The sequence below is a fragment of the Neoarius graeffei genome, chromosome 16 (assembly GCF_027579695.1).
Source record: "Neoarius graeffei isolate fNeoGra1 chromosome 16, fNeoGra1.pri, whole genome shotgun sequence".
NCBI classification, from domain to species: Eukaryota; Metazoa; Chordata; class Actinopteri; order Siluriformes; family Ariidae; genus Neoarius; species Neoarius graeffei.
In genome coordinates, this window is record NC_083584.1 from 25,887,405 (window position 1) to 25,907,719 (window position 20,315).

Consider the following 20,315-nt stretch of genomic DNA (forward strand, 5'->3'; position numbering starts at 1 on the left):
AGAAGGCACCATTTTTATGATGGTCTTTGGTATGACCCGACAGTGAGTAGAACTCCCAATCTCCCAATCGAGAGGCAGAAACACTAACCACTAGGCCACTTGCCAGTGATTTTCTATAATCACCTAAATATTTATATTCATAAACTTTAATCCGTTACTGTTGCTCTCAAAACAAAATCTGGAATGTAAATTCATCAACTCGGCTTGTGGAGAAATGTAGCTACAGTGTAGCTGCTATGGATAGAGTGAGAATTGAAGATGGCACTTAATGCAACTCTTGGCAGGCACGTGCACACACAGGGCTTTAGGGGTGCTTGAGCCCCTGCCCTTTTTGCCTCGAATTAAATGTTGCCCTTTTAAAATATAATAATAATAACCCTAATAATAAATAATACAGTCCTGTTAGAAGTTTAAAACAACGGCGGTACAAAAACTCCACGGCAATCTACCAATGTTCCTGTAATCCGGGGTGGTTGTGTGCGCTGAGCTGCCGCTTCTCTGTCCATTGCTGCGCCGCTCGAGTGCGGCCAGAGAGAGGGCGCGCGGACTGAGTGAGAGGGAAGAAGCCGCTGCGCGCGCTGCCACAATGATAACAGAGGAGACGCGACAGTGAGGCAGCTTGAACATGTGAGTTATGGTCTAACAGTTAGCCCTTTCAAACTGTATGTACATGACATTTGGGCGTTTGTAGGGCTACTGACATTTGTGCGAGTAATTTAAGTCTCTGTAGTTTAATAATCTGCTTGTTAACTGACGTGACCTGATCACAATCGATTGCCTCGGCCGTGCTTCGGTGTACATGCAAGTATCATATATCGTCGGGAAGCTTACATTCTCCTCTTGTATATATAACTAGTCGTCGACCTCTTCCACAACGCGCTCAAATCAAATGTGGGTTATGTTTCGGAAAAAAAAAAAAAAAAGCTTGTGAAAAATGTACTCAGAAGCCTATGCAAAGAAGAGAGGCTCTCTGATCTCCTTCTCCTCTCGATTGAAAAAGACATACCCATAAATCACAATGAGGTCATTAATATCTACAGGGACATGGCCCCCAGAAGGTTACTGCTTTAAAGCGCCATTCCACCATTGGATGTATTCTTTGGCATAAAATACAATATATTTTATGACAACATGACTAGACAGAGAAATCTTTTAGCTTCAAAATGATATATCAAACATAATTTTTTGACAACAAGTATATTAATTTTGCGACCAAAGTCACCTACCCTTTTAATTTCCGTGCAGTAGTGAAACGTGATGTCATCGGCAGGTTCCCCTTCTTGTGTACCACGTGTCGGTCTATTTTTAGACCAGGAAACCCCCAAAGTGAGAGAGTCATTTCTCCTCGTATATGGGGGCCAAAAAAAATTGCGAAAAATTGAGTTAATCTTTCAGTTAGCTAGATTTATTGGTATTAGCTAGATTTATTGGTATTATTTTTATCGCGTTCTATCCGCCATTGCTGATAATATGTGCCACGTCACACGTCACGTGGTACACAAGAAGGGGAACCTGCCGATGACATCACGCGCGGAAATTAAAAGGGTAGGTGAGTTTGGTCGCAAAATTAATATACTTGTCGTTGTCAAAAAATTATGTTTGATATATCATTTTGAAGCTAAAAGATTTCTCTATCTAATGATACCATTTATATATGTTGTCAAAATATATTGTATTTTATGCCAAAGAATACATCCAATGGTGGAATGGCACGTTAAGGCCCCTGGAATGTTAGGCTTCTACCTTATGAGAGGAAGGACTGATTTTTATCATTTTGTCCATTAGGCTATTTACTTATTTGTTCAAAGTTCAGGTTTCACTGTTCAATGTTAAATCTTTAACAATAAAAAAGCCTAATAATGCACCAGTGTTTTATTGCTTTGCATGTCTTCCAAGCCTATGATAATGTGAGTGACAATTTTGCTGGCACAAAAGAAATGGCAATTGCATATCACTTTCACCAACACAGGACACATAGCTAAGTACTTACCTTCCTATTAGTACGTTAATTTTAATTCTACATTTCCATATTTTGGAAAGGACCGGGAAAAAAAAAATCATGCACTTGCTGCCCTTTTTCTGACTTTGAGCCCCTGCCCCTCTACTGAGGTATTTCACCTGACGTCACAGGGTCACGTGACGCCCCGGTGTCCGCCATTTTGGATGGCAAGCTAGCTAATGTCAACAACAGTAGCTGGTATGTTACTGTAGCAATGTTTACGTTCAGTCATTTGGATGACTGTTAAAACCTTTCAGTCTCAAGTTTTTCCTTTACTGGATTTACTAGTTTACTGAGCTAGCGCGCACCGGCCGGCCGGCCGGCAGGCTGGCTAGCGCGTGCTAGCCAGGCTCCCGGCCGGCAGGCTGGCTAGCGCGCGCTAGCTCCCGGCTTGCCCGAGCGCGCTAGCTCAGTAAACTAGTAAATCCAGTAAAGGAAAAACTTGAGACTGAAAGGTTTTAACAGTCATCCAAATGACTGAACGTAAACATTGCTACAGTAACATACCAGCTATGATGTTGTTGACATTAGCTAGTGTTAACAGCTAGTTGCTAATACACTGCTACAACTACACCGACCCTAATAATACAGTTCTTAGTCATTGCCTGGTAACAGCAAATTTGTAACGGGCCATGTCTCAACAGACTAAGAAGTTATTTCAATGACATTTAATAACATTTTGTTTATCCTGAGGACCGAAAGTAAATGAAAATGTGAACAAACCTTAGCTGTAATAAGATGGTGACCACCGGCTCCAGGGACGACCCGCTGATGTAGGAATGTTACCCAGCCTGACACAAAGTATTTGTAGGTATCCAAACTCTTATACGCTTTCAGATCAATACCTGTGTATGGCGATGGGTTTTTAACGACATAGGTATACAGATCATGTGGGCCGAAGTCAGGTAAAGACGAGGGCTTCGTGTACTTCCGTAAGTCAGTGAACAATCCTGGTGGAAGCAGGTAAACGTCGTTCTCTAAGCCTGCTAACCTCAATTTTTGCAAATACCTCTCCCTCTGCTCGCCCTGTAAATGCCCTACGTCGCTGGATAGTGAAGGTGTTTTCTGCATCTCACTCCTTTTTCTTTTATGTTTTTCGTTTGTCGCCTTCCTCGCATTAAAACTGATTCAAGCCATGCCGTCCAAAATGGCAGCATCACATGACTTGGTCACGTGAGTGAAATACCTCAATAATCCTGTGCACGTCCCTGACTCTTGGTGCTTACGTGATGCGTCTGGTGTGAATTCAGAGTTGGTCTTTATTTGTTGTATTTAGGTACAATTTTGGTATTAACTAGTCTAAGCTCCACTATCAGATAGCTGGGGGGGGGGGGGGGGGGGGGGGTTAAGCAGTGGTATTGCTTACACAATTCTGATATTTTTGTTTAGGTGTGTTTGGTGCTCTTGACCTCTATGGAATGCCACACAAAGTTTATTGCACTAAACTGGCCAGCACTGCTATAGCTGGCTCCAGCTCTCTATCACTTCAGGAGCCTGTAGACTGGCAGGTGAGTACTGTACATTTCAGCATGCAAAAGTAAATCAGTGCATTATACCTGGACTTCACATTCACATTGCGATCATTTTACCCATCATATACAGTTTTCACCCCCTAGTTTCTGGTCAAACAAGGAAAATGCACCACCTTTTTTTTCCCCCTAACATTGAGTGTGTCCTGCAATAAAACAACAATTCTAAATCCAAAAGTTATAAGAAAATAATCAATGATGTGGTGGTGTGATGTACTCTGAGGTGAAGTGGAGTTACTGTTAATACCCCAAAAGTGAGAATTGTCTAATAACAGCACATTCCAACATGTTTTGATCCATTTATACCACAGCAAATTGCCAACGATGGAAATTTTAAATTTATAAATAAATAAATGTCTCCTTACAGAAAACTTCATCAGGTCAGTGATTATATATCTTGCAGCACATTTTGTTTAATCCATTTAATATTAGTCTCAGATTATATGGAATAACCTCCATACATGCAAACTCCACACCCCGTCGGTTGTGGAGCTCAAACCCAGAACCTTCTTGCTGTGAGGTGACAGTGCAATACCACATGCAAACTCCACACAGAAAGGACCCCGTCAGTTGTGGAGCTCAAACCTAGAACCTTCTTGCTGTGAGGCGACAGTGCTAGCGAATTTTTGCATGTCATCTCTCATGTCTACATTTCCTCTGGGTGCTCCAGTTTCCCCTGCAGTTAAAAGACATGCAGATTTGGTAAAATACCCAGCCACTGGGGTTGTACAAGACCGTGTATACTTAGTGCTGGTCCCAAGCCTGGATAGATTGGAGAGGGTTGCATCAGGAAGGGCATCCAGTGTAAAACCTATGCCAAATCAAATATGTGGAACAGATCCACTGTGGTGACCCTTAACAGTTAAGCAACCGAAAGAAGAAGAAGAATCTCTATACAGGTCCTTGTGTACCGTAAGTGGCAACTATAGAAGCAATAATGAATTAGAATGAGAGCATTAATATAAACTTAGGTTTTAATTGCAACCAGCACATCTGCTGGTACAGAAAATTTATCATAACCTTCCGAACAATCAGAATAGAGAATTCAACAATGCTGTGGTATAATAGATAAATATAATTTCATCTCATCTCATTATCTCTAGCCACTTCATCCTTCTACAGCAGGGGTGTCAAACCTGATCCATAAAGGGCCTTGTGGCTGCAGGTTTTCATTCCAGCCATGCAGCAGCACACCTGACTTGGCTCATTCAATCAACTGAACTGTCTTCACACAGTCAAATACTTGCAGCCACACCCACCCTTGATTAAAGGGTGGGTGTGTCAGTTGATTGAATAAGCCAAATCAGGGTGCTGCTGCATGGCTGGAATGAAAACCTGCAGCCACACGGCCCTTTATGGATCAGGTTTGACACCCCTGTTCTACAGGGTCGCAGGCAAGCTGGAGCCTATCCCAGCTGACTACGGGCGAAAGGCGGGGTACACCCTGGACAAGTCGCCAGGTCATCAGAGGGCCGACACATAGACACAGACAACCATTCACACTCACACCTACGGTCAATTTAGAGTCACCAGTTAACCTAACCTGCATGTCTTTGGACTGTGGGGGAAACCGGAGCACCCGGAGGAAATCCACGCGGACACGGGGAGAACATGCAAACTCCACACAGAAAGGCCCTCGCCGGCCCCGGGGCTCGAACCCAGGACCTTCTTGCTGTGAGGCGACAGCGCTAACCACTACACCACCGTGCCGCCCTAAATATAATTTATTTTCCCAAATTTTTTTTCAGAAAAGAGGATGGAAACCTTTGAGTTGATATAATTTTGCGAGTATTAAATCTTAACATAAAATAGTGGACCATTTTTGTGGAATGATAAAAGAATATGTATACAACCAACTTGTAATAAACAACTAAAACAAACTTCATCTTGTTTAAAATAAACATCTTTGTCTTCTTCTTCACTGCAAAATTCACAATCATCTGTACATCTACAGTGCTCTTAGATTCATAACCAGTAGCTCTTGTTGCATTACTAAAATGTTTCACTGATATTCTGAAATAAAATGCTGTGTTTGTCACTCACCTTTTTATCCAGGTAGGGGATAAAATCGTGCTGTCCACCACCAGTTATGATCCATGGCAGACAGAGATCCGCACTATATCGGCAGTCTCCAACAATGGCTTCACACTGACTGTGGATCAGCCACTCACTTACACACACATTGGTTAGTCCAGTACAGTATACAGTAAAGCATATATCTATAATAACCTGCCAGAAAACACATCGTCTACAATAATTAAGATGTATAGCCAAGAAACCTAATTATCTGTGCAACTGATGTAGCGGAGAACTACACAGTGCCAGGAACATCCAAGAGCTACAAGCTGGCTGGTGATGTGGGTCTGCTGACCAGGAATATTAAGATCATTGGAGCAGATTACCCAGACCTTTCCAGTGAATCATTTGGAGCCAGAGTGCTAGTGGGATCCTTCTCTGCAGGAGGAATCGACTATAGAGGTATACACAGCTAAAACACTCAATGAACAAAATTCTTAACACAAAGAAAGGGAGAGCACTAAAATGCTTTTTTGTTTGCTCATTGATCTCAATAAATGTACAAAAAGCCATTGTTATGCACATATAGTGCCTTGCAAAATTGTTCATCCCCCTTGGTGTTTGTCCTGTTTTGTTGCATTATAAGCTGGAATTAAAATGGATTGTTGGGGGGGTTAGCACCATTTGATTTACACAACATGCCTACCACTTTAAAGGTGCACATTGTTGTTTTATTGTGACACAAACAATGATTAAGATAAAAAAAAAAAACAGAAATCTGGAATGTGCATAAGTATTCACCCCCTTTCATATGAAACGCCTAAATAAGAACTGGTCCAACCAATTCACTTCATAAGTCATGTAATTAGTTGATTAAGATCCACCTGTGTGCAATCAAAGTGTCACATGATCTGCCACATGATGTCTGTATAAATCAACCTGTTCTGGAAGGACCCTGACTCTGCAACACTACTAAGCAAGCAACATGAGAACCAAGGAGCCTCCAAACAGGTCAGAGACAAAGTTGTGGAGAAGTATAGATCAGGGTTGGGTTATTAAAAATATCCCAAACTTTGAATATCCCACGGAGCACCATTAAATCCATTATAGCAAAATGGAAAGAATATGGCACCACTACAAACCTGACGAGAGAAGGCTGCCCACCAAAACTCACAGACCGGGCAAGGAGGGCATTAATCAGAGATGCAACAAAGACACCAAAGATAACACTGAAGGAGCTGCAAAGATCCACAGCAGAGATGGGAGTATCTGTCCATAGGACCACTTTAAGCCATACACTCCACAGAGTGGGGCTTTATGGAAGAGTGGTCAGAAAAAAAGCCATTGCTTAAAAAATCACATTTGGAGTTTGGCCAGCAGCATGTGGCAGACTCCCCAAACACATGGAAGCAGATTCTCTGGTCAAATGAGACAAAAATTGAACTTTTTGGCCATCATGGGAAATGCCATGTATGGCACAAACCCAACACCCTGAGAACACCATTCCTACAATGAAGCGTGGTGGTGGCAGCATCATGCTGTGGGGATGTTTTTCATCTGCAGGGACAGGAAAGCTGGTCAGGACTGAAGGAAAGATGGATGGCATTAAATACAGGGCAATTCTGGAGGAAAACCTGTTTGAGTCAGCCAGAGGTTTGAGACTGGGACGAAGGCTCACGGTCTAGCAGGACAATGACCATAAACATACTGCTAAAGCTACACTGGAGTGGTTTAAAGGGAAACATGTAAATGTCTTGGAATGGCCTAGTCAAAGCCCAGACCTCAATCCAATTGAGAATCTGTGGCATAACTTGAAGATTGCTGTACACCAATGCAACCCATCTAACTTGAAGTAGTTGGAGCAGTTTTGCCTTGAGGAATGGGCAAAAATCCCAGTGGCTAGATCTCATCTCATCATCTCTAGCCACTTTATCCTGTTCTACAGGGTCGCAGGCAAGCTGGAGCCTATCCCAGCTGACTACGGGCGAAAGGCGGGGTACACCCTGGACAAGTCGCCAGGTCCAGTGGCTAGATGTGCTAAGCTAATAGAGACATACCGCAAGAGGCTTGCAGCTGTAATTGTAGCAAAAGGTGGCTCTACAAAGTATTGACTTTTTTTTTGGGGGGGGGGGGGGGTTGAATACTTATGCACACTCGAGATTTCTGTTTTTTCATCTTGTTGTTTGTGTCAATAAAATAAACAATGTGCACCTTTAAAGTGGTAGGCATGTTGTGTAAATCAAATGGCGCTAACCCTCCAAAAATCCATTTTAATTCCATCTTGTAATACAACAAAACAGGACAAAAACCAAACGGGATGAATACTTTTGCAAGGCACTGTATTAACACCATTTCAATGACTTTTTTTTTTCTTTGACTGCATGATTCTTATAGGAAAGGCCCAGATTAGGGATGTGGAGTTTTACCACACTGGTCAGGAGGGATGGACAGACAACACAGATCCTCGCTACTCTGTGGCTTTCCTCAACCTGGGAGTGGTGAGAGCCAAGATATTCCTCATTCCCTGATTCTAGTATTCTACTTCTCACAGGTCGTAATTAAAGAAAAGTGAGATAGAATTACAATTTGGAGATACAGTTGAAAGAAAAATTGGTGAACCCTTTGGAGTTGAAAAATGTCTCATCATTGATTTGGTGACACTTGTTTGTTTAACAAGCAATGTCTCCAATGTCAGTCCTTTGGAAAAGTTCTGCCACATGAGAAGAAGAAGAAGAAGAAGAAGAAGCCTTTATTTGTCACATGCACACTGAAGCACAGTGAAATTGGTCCTCTTCATTTAACCCATCTGAAGCAGTGAACACACACATACAAGTAAGCAGTGAGCACACACACATACCCAGAACAGTGGGCAGCTATGCTACAGCACCTGGGGAGCAGTTGGGGGTTAGGTGCCTTACTCAAGGGCACTTCAGCCTAAGGCTGCCCCATGTTAACCTAACCGTACCATATGTCTTTGAACTATGAGGGAAACCCACGCAGACATGGGGAGAACATGCAAACTCCACATAGAAAGGCCCCTGCCAGCCACTGGACTCGAACCCAGAACCTTCTTGCTGTGAGGCAACAGTGCTAACCACTACATCACCGTGCTGCCCACCTGAGGCTTCAGAAGAAGAAGAACAACAACTGTGGGAACTTTTTCAGGACGCAGTATTTATAGTTTTTCGGTTACATGACAAACAGCGATTTTTTTTCATTTGTTTGTTTTGTTTGTTTGTTTTATTTAGAAAAAGAGATGCAGGTGAGGGAATGACTGTTTATAGCTGATAACAGGAACTAACTTATTTTGCAGATTTTCTGCAACATAAAAGTCACCATAAATGGATAAAAATGTATGAGCATGATGTCTCTTAATCACAGATGCTGTGATAACAGTAATACCTTTCCTGCTACCCCAATCACTGATTAGTTTCCCAAAACAGCAGGCTGTGTTGTTGTTTTAATTCTTATATCATATTTTCACAGGTGAGTCAGAATGATTCTTACATTAAAGGATGTGCCTTTCACCATGGCTTTTCCCCTGCAATCGGGATTTTTGGAACAGATGGACTGCACGTTGATGACAACGTCATTCATCACACTGTAGGAGAAGGTATCATACCTCAATCACCATTACAGCCTCTATAAAAAGGACATAGAGTCGTTCGCCATTCTTGTACAGATCTTAACTTGGTAATGTTACATGTGTAGTGCAACAGCTTGCTACCGTAAGTTTAGTCATGCCAAGCAGAAAAGAAAGCATTTCCTAAAATTAGAGTCTCAATTTGTATATCACGTCACTGTCAGTTCAAAACCTGCTCTGTGACAATTTAGGTCAATTCTCAAGGATGATTTTTTTGCAATTTACGCTAATATAATGCTGCAATTAGCTATTTTGATGGATATTTAACTGACCAAGCTAATAATAGAACAACTTTTACTGGCTTCTCAGCTTGTTATTTCAGAGTTTTATTCAGTTTTTTACATCTCCTGTAAAAAAGGAAAAATGTCACATGGCAGGTTTTGACCTGACAGCGACAATCAGAAGTTCAAGCTTGCATGTTACAATGAAAAAAAAAAAAAGAGTTGTTCTCCAAGACCAGTCTGACCTGAGCTTATCTAAAAACAAATGAGGTTTTAAAGAACACTGTACATTATATGTAAAATATCTTTGTTCTGATAGGAATCAGGGTCTGGGGCAATAACGTCACACTCCGGAGGAATCTGGTTACACTGACACTCTGGCCAGGATCATACAATGGAAGAAAAGAGATCATGAATATCAACTGGCCTGCAGCTATTGAGGTGTGTTGCACAATGGAATGTCTCCGAACCATCCGAAAATAGGTGCTCTGTCAAGGGTTTAACATTTTGTTTTTCATTTTTCAAGGCTAACATGGGCACGAATGTAGTTCTTCAAGGGAACACTGTTGCTGGGTATGAAAGAGTCGGATTTCGAATCAATGGAGAACCATGTCCAGGTAAAGATAATGGACCATCAGCGTTCTCATGATCGTTGAGTCCTTAGTACTTTATATGCACGCTAAAAATGATTTCTTAGCAAGTAAAGATATCTTGAATATAGGCAAATTCAATGAATAATTCTCTGTATTAGGTTGTTTATAAAATATATACATGTATATAAAGGCTTTCTTTCTACATATCTAGATTTGTAAATATTTTTCTTCATTTCCAGCTTGATATTTGCCTTTCTCTATTGGCAGTTTCTTTCGAGAAAGAAGCAAAATTAAATGCCAGTAGAATAAAACCATTTTAAACTTCTCATCTCATTATCTCTAGCCGCTTTATCCTTCTACAGGGTCGCAGGCAAGCTGGAGCCTATCCCAGCTGACTACAGGCGAAAGGCGGGGTACACCCTGGACAAGTCACCAGGTCATCACAGGGCTGACACATAGACACAGACAACCATTCACACTCACACCTACGGTCAATTTAGAGTCACTAGTTAACCTAACCTGCATGTCTTTGGACTGTGGGGGAAACCGGAGCACCCGGAGGAAACCCACGCGGACAACATGCAAACTCCACTCAGAAAGGCCCTCGCCGGCCCCGGGGCTCGAACCCAGGACCTTCTTACTGTGAGGCGACAGCGCTAACCACTACACCACCGTGCCGCCCATTTTAAACTTGGAATTAGTAAACATGTATAGAAATAGGCTTAATGGTCTTATATTCATGATATAATAATCCTCATCTCATCTCATTATCTCTAGCCACTTTATCCTGTTCTACAGGGTCGCAGGCAAGCTGGAGCCTATCCCAGCTGACTACGGGCGAAAGGCGGGGTACACCCTGGACAAGTCGCCAGGTCATCACAGGGCTGACACATAGACAGACAACCATTCACACTCACATTCACACCTACGGTCAATTTAGAGTCACCAGTTAACCTAACCTGCATGTCTTTGGACTGTGGGGGAAACCGGAGCACCCGGAGGAAACCCACGCGGACATGGGGAGAACATGCAAACTCCACACAGAAAGGCCCTCGCCGGCCACAGGGCTCAAACTCGGACCTTCTTGCTGTGAGGCGACAGCGCTAACCACTACACCACCGTGCCGCCCTTTAATAATCCTATAATTACAAATATTAATAACAACAATATTAATAGCAAATATTAGAGAACCTTTTATTCAAAATATCTTCACATCAAGCCCTGTGATGACCTGGTGACTTGTCCAGGGTGTACCCTGCCTTTCGCCCGTAGTCAGCTGGGATAGGCTCCAGCTTGCCTGCGACCCTGTAGAACAGGATAAAGCGGCTACAGATAATGAGATGAGATCTTCACATCATTGTTTGCAGTGTTATCCAGTAAATGTGATCATTGACAAATGTGATAATATTTAGGACAAAATGTTATAGAATTGAATATCCTGTCTCATACGTACAGTATATAAAGGATATTACATGGTTGCATGAAGATATGAAGTTTATCTTTGAGTGATAAATGGATATATTCACGAGTGAGCAAAACGAACATTTTCAATACAAGAAGATAAACTACATGTATTTGCACCACCGTGTTATGTTCTTTATATTATATGGACATATCCACATAAAGAAATACACAAGTAAATTAAAAGTATTTTAATTTTGAACCGGTTTGCCATTTTGACAACACACGTCTATTCAGCAGGAAAATACTGGGAGTGGCATCATTGGAGTGAAATATCGGGAATTATTATACATATAGGACACTTTTTCGATGGAATAAAAACGTGTTCTATTCCCTTCTAGCGGGTTCATTCATTTGGTTTGATACCATGCAATATTGTTCGCATATCGCTTATCTTACATGTATTACGTCACTCTACCCAATGGAGAATGATCATTGAATATGGTTTGCAATATTGCATGGTTGTCAAGACAACATGACGTCACATGTCGGAGACATAAAACTTCCAGGCTAGTGAGCGACTATGACAATTTGTAAACAACATGGCCGCCAGGTTTGCTTCGTTAAAAACAGAAGATTTTGAGAGAATTTTGAAAGAGAAAGATGTGTCAAACACCTGAAAGGAATGTATAATAATAATAATAATAATAATATTGGCTGGCTTTTTTTAATGGTATATCAGATATATTCCATTCAGCTAGCATGATATTGAATTAGTCTTCGACTCCTTCAATATCATGTTAGCTGAACGGAATCACGGGCGATTGCTCTAAGACAACGAGGGAGGCTCAGCCTCCTCTAAAAATGACGAACATCGAATCATAGAAATATATGTGCTCAACCCAACTACAGTGCGAAATCATTCCGTTATAACTTTCCCCAGTTCGCCTAATGTGTGCGTGAGTTTTTCCCCCTCGTGACAGCGCGATGCAGCCCAGCCTCAGTGGACTTCAATGGCATTTGGGAGCTCTGCGCTTTCAATATCAAAATGCAAGACGGTTATTGGACAAATACTGCGAAAATGCCCGCCCACGGAGTCTCACGGACTCCCAGCCTCAGTGGACTTCAATGGCATTTGGGAGCTATGCACTTTTCAATATCAAAATGCAAGACGGTTATTGGACAAATACTGTGAAAATGCCCACCTACGGACTCCCAGCCTCACATGGGAGGGACATGGCAGTTTCCGCGAGGAGACTGGTGATTGGTGAAAGCGGCCGGATATTTTCTTTGATTGACAGCTCGTTTCAACTATAGACAGGCAGCAGTGAATTTCAGTTCAGTCCCATGCGGAATCGGAAGTGCTGTGGTGTATTGTAAGAGATCAGCTTACATTTCGATTTCATTCATTACATACGGTTTCTACCAGCTTTTTAAGTTTGTATATATTTTCATTGTAAATAAAGTGTAAATATAGTGTTGTCAAGTTTGCTATCTTAGTTCCAGAAATTTCGTTTACTTGAGTGACTGAACTTGAACTTGAGGGGGCTAGTCAGCTAGCAAGAAAGCTGCGCACGGATGCCAAGCATTGCTGATTTAATTTTGGCGAAGCCATTTGCCAGTCTTCCTTTCGAGGAAAAAATTAAAATTAAAGAGCAGGGTAGACCAACGCCTCAAACTGACTTGGTGAAAAAGGTAGGGAATAATACTCGTTCCTTTCAGCTCTCCTGGTACGAGAAAGTGAATTGGCTAACAGCAAGTGACCCACATCAACAACAGTAAATAGGCTACTTTAGTAATATGTCATGGATGGACCAAAAATATAGAATCTATTTAAAATGTTTATGTTGAGTATATTATATTGGAATATATATTTCTCTGGATATGAATTAAACACAGCTACAATTCTGAAAACATTTTTAAACAAAAACACAGCCGAGAACATTTCACACTACAGACCTGGATTAAAAGTGAAGGGTTATCAAAATTGTCAATAAAACATTTCTCAGTCAAGATAAGTAAAATATAGGGAAAGTGTCATTGAATGCTGAGGTTCCTGACAAAGAGCTGCTTTCAATAATGATCACTTTTTAAACAACATGCCACAATTTTAAAATATAAAATGTTAAAATATACCCCCCCAACACCACCATCATGTATATTGAACAGTAGGCTAATGGGCCAAAAGAACCTGTTATTTCACAGTTTGTGACCCTGCCAACAATCAGCCAGATCAGAGGCAAGAGTATGGGCAAAACTGATGTGTTTTTTCTTTTAAAATCTGGAAATATCATAACCGACCAGCCTCTCCTGTTTGAAAGACTACCAGCCGCCACTGAATGGAATATATCTGATATACCATGAAAAAAAGCCAGCCAATATTATTTAAATATGTCACTCAGATCTACAATGCATTTCATATGAAAAATGTGAGTTTTTCAAGATGAGAAGATAAACTTCATATCTTCAAGCTAATGTGTGGTTTTCTTATTATATAGACACATTCACAAAGAAAAAGTACCCAAATTTACCAAAACAATTCATCGATTTCCTCACAAGTGACATATAGAGATTTATGCCACGGTTTTGGTTATCCATGTCCTGGATGTAGCTCGTATGAAAAATGAGTGGTGTATTTCCCAGTAAAACACTCATTTCCATATAATATACTGTAACCTGCTAGCCAGCTGAATGAAGTGATTAAATTTTGATATCCTATGTCAATAGGAGCTTTGAATCCAGTGGCTCAGTGGCAGCAGAACGAGGCTCATGGTGGTCTGTTTGGAGTCTATATGAATAAAGATGGACTTGCTGACTGTTCTCAAATCCAGGGATTTACCATTTGGAAAAGTTTCGATTATGGCATTTACTTCCAGGTATAATTAATGACACTGCAAGCTTCAACCTCTTCTTCATGATACTATTCGATAGTAGGTTCAGTCCATGCACTTGGTTAATATAATAAATGACAATAACGATCTGACTCAATGTTTTGCTTCTTTAATGTTTTTCTTTCTTCATTTCTGTCTACAATTGATATACTACATACAGAGCCTCAATAATGACATCCCTATTTTAAAGCTAGACTGCCTGTTATTTTAGTTCCCGCTGAAATTCGGTCATTGTGATGTGATATATGTTTATTTCTGCAATATCTCAAAAAAAAAAACCCAGGCCATTCTGTGGCTGGGAACTTATTTAATTTGAGAGGATTCCCGTGCAAATAATGTGCATGAAATCGCTCGCTTCATGCAGTAAAGCAGACAGAGGAAGTCCATGTGCACATGTGCAGGTTTACCTTCTTCTTCTTTTGGGTTTTACAGCAGCTGGCATCCAGTGTTGCATTACTGCCATCTACAGGTTTACCTTGACTGTGCACTGACAGTTCCATCATTCTGTCGCTAAACAAACAGCTGATCACACCGAGGTGCTCACTGACCGCCGATATTTATTAGTTTGGTCCTGCGTTTCGTTTCCTTTGTAACATAATGTCTTTTCACATTTCATTCGTGTCCTCCATTTTTCTCTCCTGTTTCAAATTTGTATCCCACAATGCCTTGCGTGAACGGGGAAAGCCCACTATGTAATGCATGATGTAGTAACTTGAATTGGGTCATGGTAAAGCAGGAAAAAATAGCAGAGAATTTAGGGCCACTGGCCCTAAATTCATTAATTGTTCTATTTAAAAAAACTAATAAAATTGGAAGCCTGTGATTCAAATTCACTAGCTTTCGGTCCACTAAACAAAAGTAATTGGGTGTCAGGGAAAATTATTTTTCTGACCTAAATTTGAAAAATCTGAAAGGCAGTCTACCTGTAAAAATAATTTATGGCCATGATGTATCAACAGATCGAAGCATGTCTATATAACATAAGGGGATGAGATAATTAGGTGCGGCAAAGTATTCATAAGGCATGATCATTGTGTTGTGCCCACAAACTGGAATATGTTTAAGCCTGTAGTTTGACCACCAACTTTGGGGTAACCACCAGACACTTTGGGGAAAATGATCAGTTTAAGATCAAATGTAGACACTAGAGAAGTTTACATGTACCCTTTATTATTAATTACTGTCCATAACATTTTTCTTTTTCATCTCATCTCATTCTCTCTAGCTGCTTTATCCTGTCCTACAGGGTCGCAGGCAAGCTGGAGCCTATCCCAGCTGACTATGGGCGAAAGGCGGGGTACACCCTGGACAAGTCGCCAGGTCATCACAGGGCTGACACATAGACACAGACAACCATTCACACTCACATTCACACCTACGGTCAATTTAGAGTCACCAGTTAACCTAACCTGCATGTCTTTGGACTGTGGGGGAAACCGGAGCACCCGGAGGAAACCCACGCGGACACGGGGAGAACATGCAAACTCCGCACAGAAAGGCCCTCGCCGGCCACGGGGCTCGAACCCAGACCTTCTTGCTGTGAGGCGACAGCGCTAACCACTACACCACCGTGCCGCCCCAGTTTTCTTTTTATAGAACATATTTTTTCTGTAAATTGTTTTGCTTTGTATAAGCTTGTTCAGTTAAATAGTGAACAATAAATCGTAAATAGTGAACAATACACAAAAAATGAACATCTCAGTTTTACAGTTGACAATAACGAGACCAAATGGATGACGTATTAATGGTAAACTCTTTTTACTTTTTATTATTTAATATTAAATCAGTGATATTTTCTAATCACTGTGACAACTGTGCAAGAAAAATATTTTTCAAGAGTTGTTTCAATAGTATTACAATATGATTAAAAGTATGAAGGATTAAAGAACCATAGAGTAGAAACCATTACTCTGTCATCTATTTTATTTAGTTATTGTAAATTCTAGAAGTAAGATGTTCATTGTTTTTTGTATATTCACATAAAAACTGCATACACTTCGAGCAAGTACACTAATTATTCAGTACACTAATAGAAAAGTGTGCATGTAAACTTTCCTAGTGTCTACATCTTAACCAAAACAGATGAGTGAGGTTTTTTCCCCCCAAGAGTGTGAGGTTTTCGTAAAACCCTGTATATAATCACACATTAGCTGAGGAGTCCAACACAGTGATCACACCATATTAAGCTGTAGCCATGATTTAATTGGTTCCCAGAACTTATTGATATCATTCCTTCACTTTACAAAGGCATGGCCACATATTAGGATCCCATAAACATGTTAATTTGTGGTATTTTATTAATTTATTTTTATTTAGCAAGGTTGTCACCAGTGGGGCTCCGTGTGTGCAGAGGTGGACAAAGTACCCAACTTCATTACTTAAGTCAAAGTACAGATCCCACTGGTCGAATGTTACTCCAATACAAGTGAAAGTTGTCCAGTCAAATTTTTATTTAAGTTAAAGTACTGTAGTACTTGCTTTTAAAAATACTCAAGTATTAAAAGTATATATTTCTGTCAACATATCGTTGTATTATTGCCACAACACTTACAAAACCTAATGCCGTTACCAAAGACAGAAATGTGAATTCACAAAATGAACGCATGCTGTGCCATCATGGTGGTTTAACGTTAAGCTAGCTAGTCAGTGAAGCTCCACCTGACATGCTAGCAAACTATTTTCAAACTCTGAATCATATTGAGTAGCTAATGCTACTAGAAAAGAAATATTTCTACATTCTGTTTATTTGGCAAGATTATGCTGAAACATATTTCTGAAAGGACTTCAGACAAGTTAACGTTATTCATGTCAGCGTAACTCCATTTTTACATGCTAACTAACAGTGTCCAAGTTAACTAGTTATGTGTTAACGTTAGCCGTGGACAAGGCGATGGCAACTTGGCAGGCAAATCTATAGAAAATTATTTGACTAACCAGACTGCACAGCTATTGCAACGTTATCGCGAGCTCTAAAAGCACAGACAACTTCATTGCAAGCTTTCTCTTGGAATAAAACATTTACATCCCTCAATATGTTTCCGTTGGTTGGACGGCGAGTTTTTGTAGGCCATGGTGTGGTTTGTTTTCGGCAAACAAAGCAAACATTTAAAACAAATTTTTATTCCTTTCAGAAAACTGAAACATGATTTCTAAGTATAGCCATGACTGCATGCATTCTCCAGAAGAACCGCCTCCTTTCATTCTGCCATCAACTCATCGAGTTCAAATAACGCTGCGGAGAAATCACTGAACTTGATTTTATCCAGTCTATGGACGTGACATGACCCTAGTGATTATTGACAGGCTGTCTTAGTGTGACCTGCGAAAAACCAATCACATTTTAGAAAAGAAAAGAAAAAAACATCCACTTTCTAAGCTGTTTCATAGTAACGAGTAACGAGGACCTTGATAGAAATGTAGTGGAGTGAAAAGTACGATGTCTTTCAACTGTAGTGAAGTTAAAGTCATAAGTTTCCACAAAAAAAAATACTCAAGTAAAGTACGGTACAGATACTCAAAGTGTATTTCAGTACAGTACTCAAGTAAATGTACTTCGTTACTGTCCACCTCTGCATGTGTGTGTGTGTGTGTGTATAGCTATTGCAGCTCACATGTGCAGTAGTTCTAGTTTGCATTATTTCTCTCTCTTGTCTGCTCTTCTTAAGGTGTACATGAGTGTCGTGATTTCTAATGTGACCCTTGTTGACAATGGCATGGGCATCATACCATTAGTCTATGAGCCCCCATCGATCACTCATGCATACTCAGATAAAACTGTCCGAGTGCAGGTAAGAAGCTGAGTATATTTTATGAACATATTTAATATCTTGTTAAAATGGATTTCCAATCTATGCCATTACAATAGTCGATGTATCTCATCATCATAATGTGCCTTGTTTTGTTTGCTTGTTTGTTTTGAGGATTCCTTAATTGTTGGCAGTAGCCCCAACTTCAACTGCACTGACACTCTGTCTATGAATGATACCAACATGGCTCTCAGTGAAGGACAGAGGGCAACCCGGCCTCTTAATGGTACATTCCCACTTTTTCAATTATCATCTCAGTCTCAATATTATGCTGCATTTTCATATTCATACAGTACCAGTTAAAAGTTTGGTCACACCTTCTAATTAAATGTTTTTTCTTTATTTTTTATTAAATAAGACACTTCACATCTTAAAGTATTGATGGATGTTATTTCTCTTTACGTAGTTGAGCAGTTCTTGACATAATATGGATTACTACAGTTGTGGAATAGGGCTATTTACTGTATTTTTATTATTTACTATTTACTGTTTAATCTCAAGTGCATTAAGAAGGCAAGAAATTGCACTAATTACCTTTTGACGAGGCACAACTGTTAATTGAAAAGCATTCCAGGTGACTACCTCATGAAGCTGGTTAAGATAATGCCAATAGTGTGCAAAGTGTCATCAAGGTAAACGCTGGCTACTTTGAAGAATCTAAAATATGAAACATATTTTTGGGGGTTTTTTAACACTTTTTTTGTTTACCACATAATTCCATATATGTTCCATCTGTTACTTCAAGTTTTGATGTCTTCGGTATTGTTCTACAATGTAGAAAATAGTTAAACTACAGATATTTAGTGCCAAAGTGGCTACCATTCAGAAGGTTGTGAGTTTACACAATAGTAATACTAAGTTGCCACTGTTGTGCCCCTGAGCAAGGCCTTTAAATCTATCTGCTCCATGGGATATAGCCAAAAAAATACATTAGGTTTGATATGAATATTCTGGATTTGTTTGTTTTGTTTTTATTTTAAGAAAGCTTGCCAGAAGTTGCATCTATTTTAGACTAGATCCAACCAGGAACTGGATCCTGTGGGATGTCATAAAAAAAGTTCTTCAAGTGGAAGATTTTTACTTTCATGCACGGTGGGCACACATTGCATGAAATAACATGAACATGCAGTGATCCATACTAACTGCCTGGTCAGGGTCAGAAATTAGCTTAACAAGTGCAAATATCTTGATTAATTGTCAAATTTATCTAGTATTTCCTTTAAAAGGTTTATAATAACACCCACAGTTTAAAGACATGCAGATTTGGTACAATGGGGCCACTGTAATTGGCGCAAGCTGTTATGGTTTCCCATGCCATGATGTATGTATATATATATATATATATATATATATATATATATATATATATATATATATATATATACACAGAGAGAGAGAGAGAGAGAGAGAGAGAGAGAGAGAGATCTTCCTATGGCAAAAGCTAAATAAATTAAATTAAATTTCTTTTAGAAATTTTATTAATTTCACGTTTGAAATTAATGTAATGCTTGAAATTATTTTTAAAAAACATCTAGAAATAGGTTTAATAATCTTGTATTTGGATTATTGTAATCGTACATTTAACAATTATTTGCCAAAGGCGAAGAGAATATCGATGAATAATTACCAAGACAAAGTCAAGGTCATTATTCACCGATATTCACTGAGCCTGAGATGGATAATTTTAGTATAAATATACAGGTGAATATTTTTTAAAAATTTGTATTAAAAAAGTCATTTATTTCAAACTTCAAAAGCGGCATGTAAATGTAATAAAGGCGCAGCACGGACTTGTGTCACTTATCTATGCCGACTCACATAAAATACTTTCTTTGAAATCGAGAAAATAAATCTCAATTCCACCTTACCTTTGAATAGTTTTAGACCAAACTTCATAACATCTTTAGTGCTTTTTGGAACAGCATTTTCTTTCATAATTTGTAATTTTTCCTCACTTACAGTGACAAAGCGATTGGCCGCCATTTTGCTGAGTCACTCGAGGCGGTTATCAAGAAATAGCCCGAATTTCTCAACCAATCAGCGTGCATGATTTTCTATAATCACCTGCGTATTAATACTAAGAGGAAATAATCTTCTTGTAGTACTCATACACTACCGTTCAAAAGTTTGGGGTCACTTTGAAATGTCCTTATTTTTGAAAGAAAAGCACTGTTCTTTTCAATGAAGATCACTTTAAACTAATCAGAAATCCACTC

The 20,315-nt window shown here is 39.8% G+C and overlaps 1 protein-coding gene across 1 annotated transcript in view; it reads left to right on the forward strand.

Annotated features, from left to right (window-relative positions):
- The window catches only part of pkhd1l1.1 (PKHD1 like 1, tandem duplicate 1), a 103,775-nt gene that overhangs the window by 62,563 nt on the left and 20,897 nt on the right, over positions 1-20,315 (forward strand). The window contains exons 57-66 of the mRNA XM_060942686.1: positions 3,389-3,507; positions 5,584-5,713; positions 5,833-6,006; positions 7,939-8,042; positions 9,031-9,157; positions 9,728-9,849; positions 9,935-10,025; positions 14,130-14,278; positions 17,959-18,081; positions 18,214-18,325. Coding sequence (XP_060798669.1) covers positions 3,389-3,507; positions 5,584-5,713; positions 5,833-6,006; positions 7,939-8,042; positions 9,031-9,157; positions 9,728-9,849; positions 9,935-10,025; positions 14,130-14,278; positions 17,959-18,081; positions 18,214-18,325 — 1,251 coding nt within the window. The remainder of the gene's footprint in view (positions 1-3,388; positions 3,508-5,583; positions 5,714-5,832; positions 6,007-7,938; positions 8,043-9,030; positions 9,158-9,727; positions 9,850-9,934; positions 10,026-14,129; positions 14,279-17,958; positions 18,082-18,213; positions 18,326-20,315) is intronic.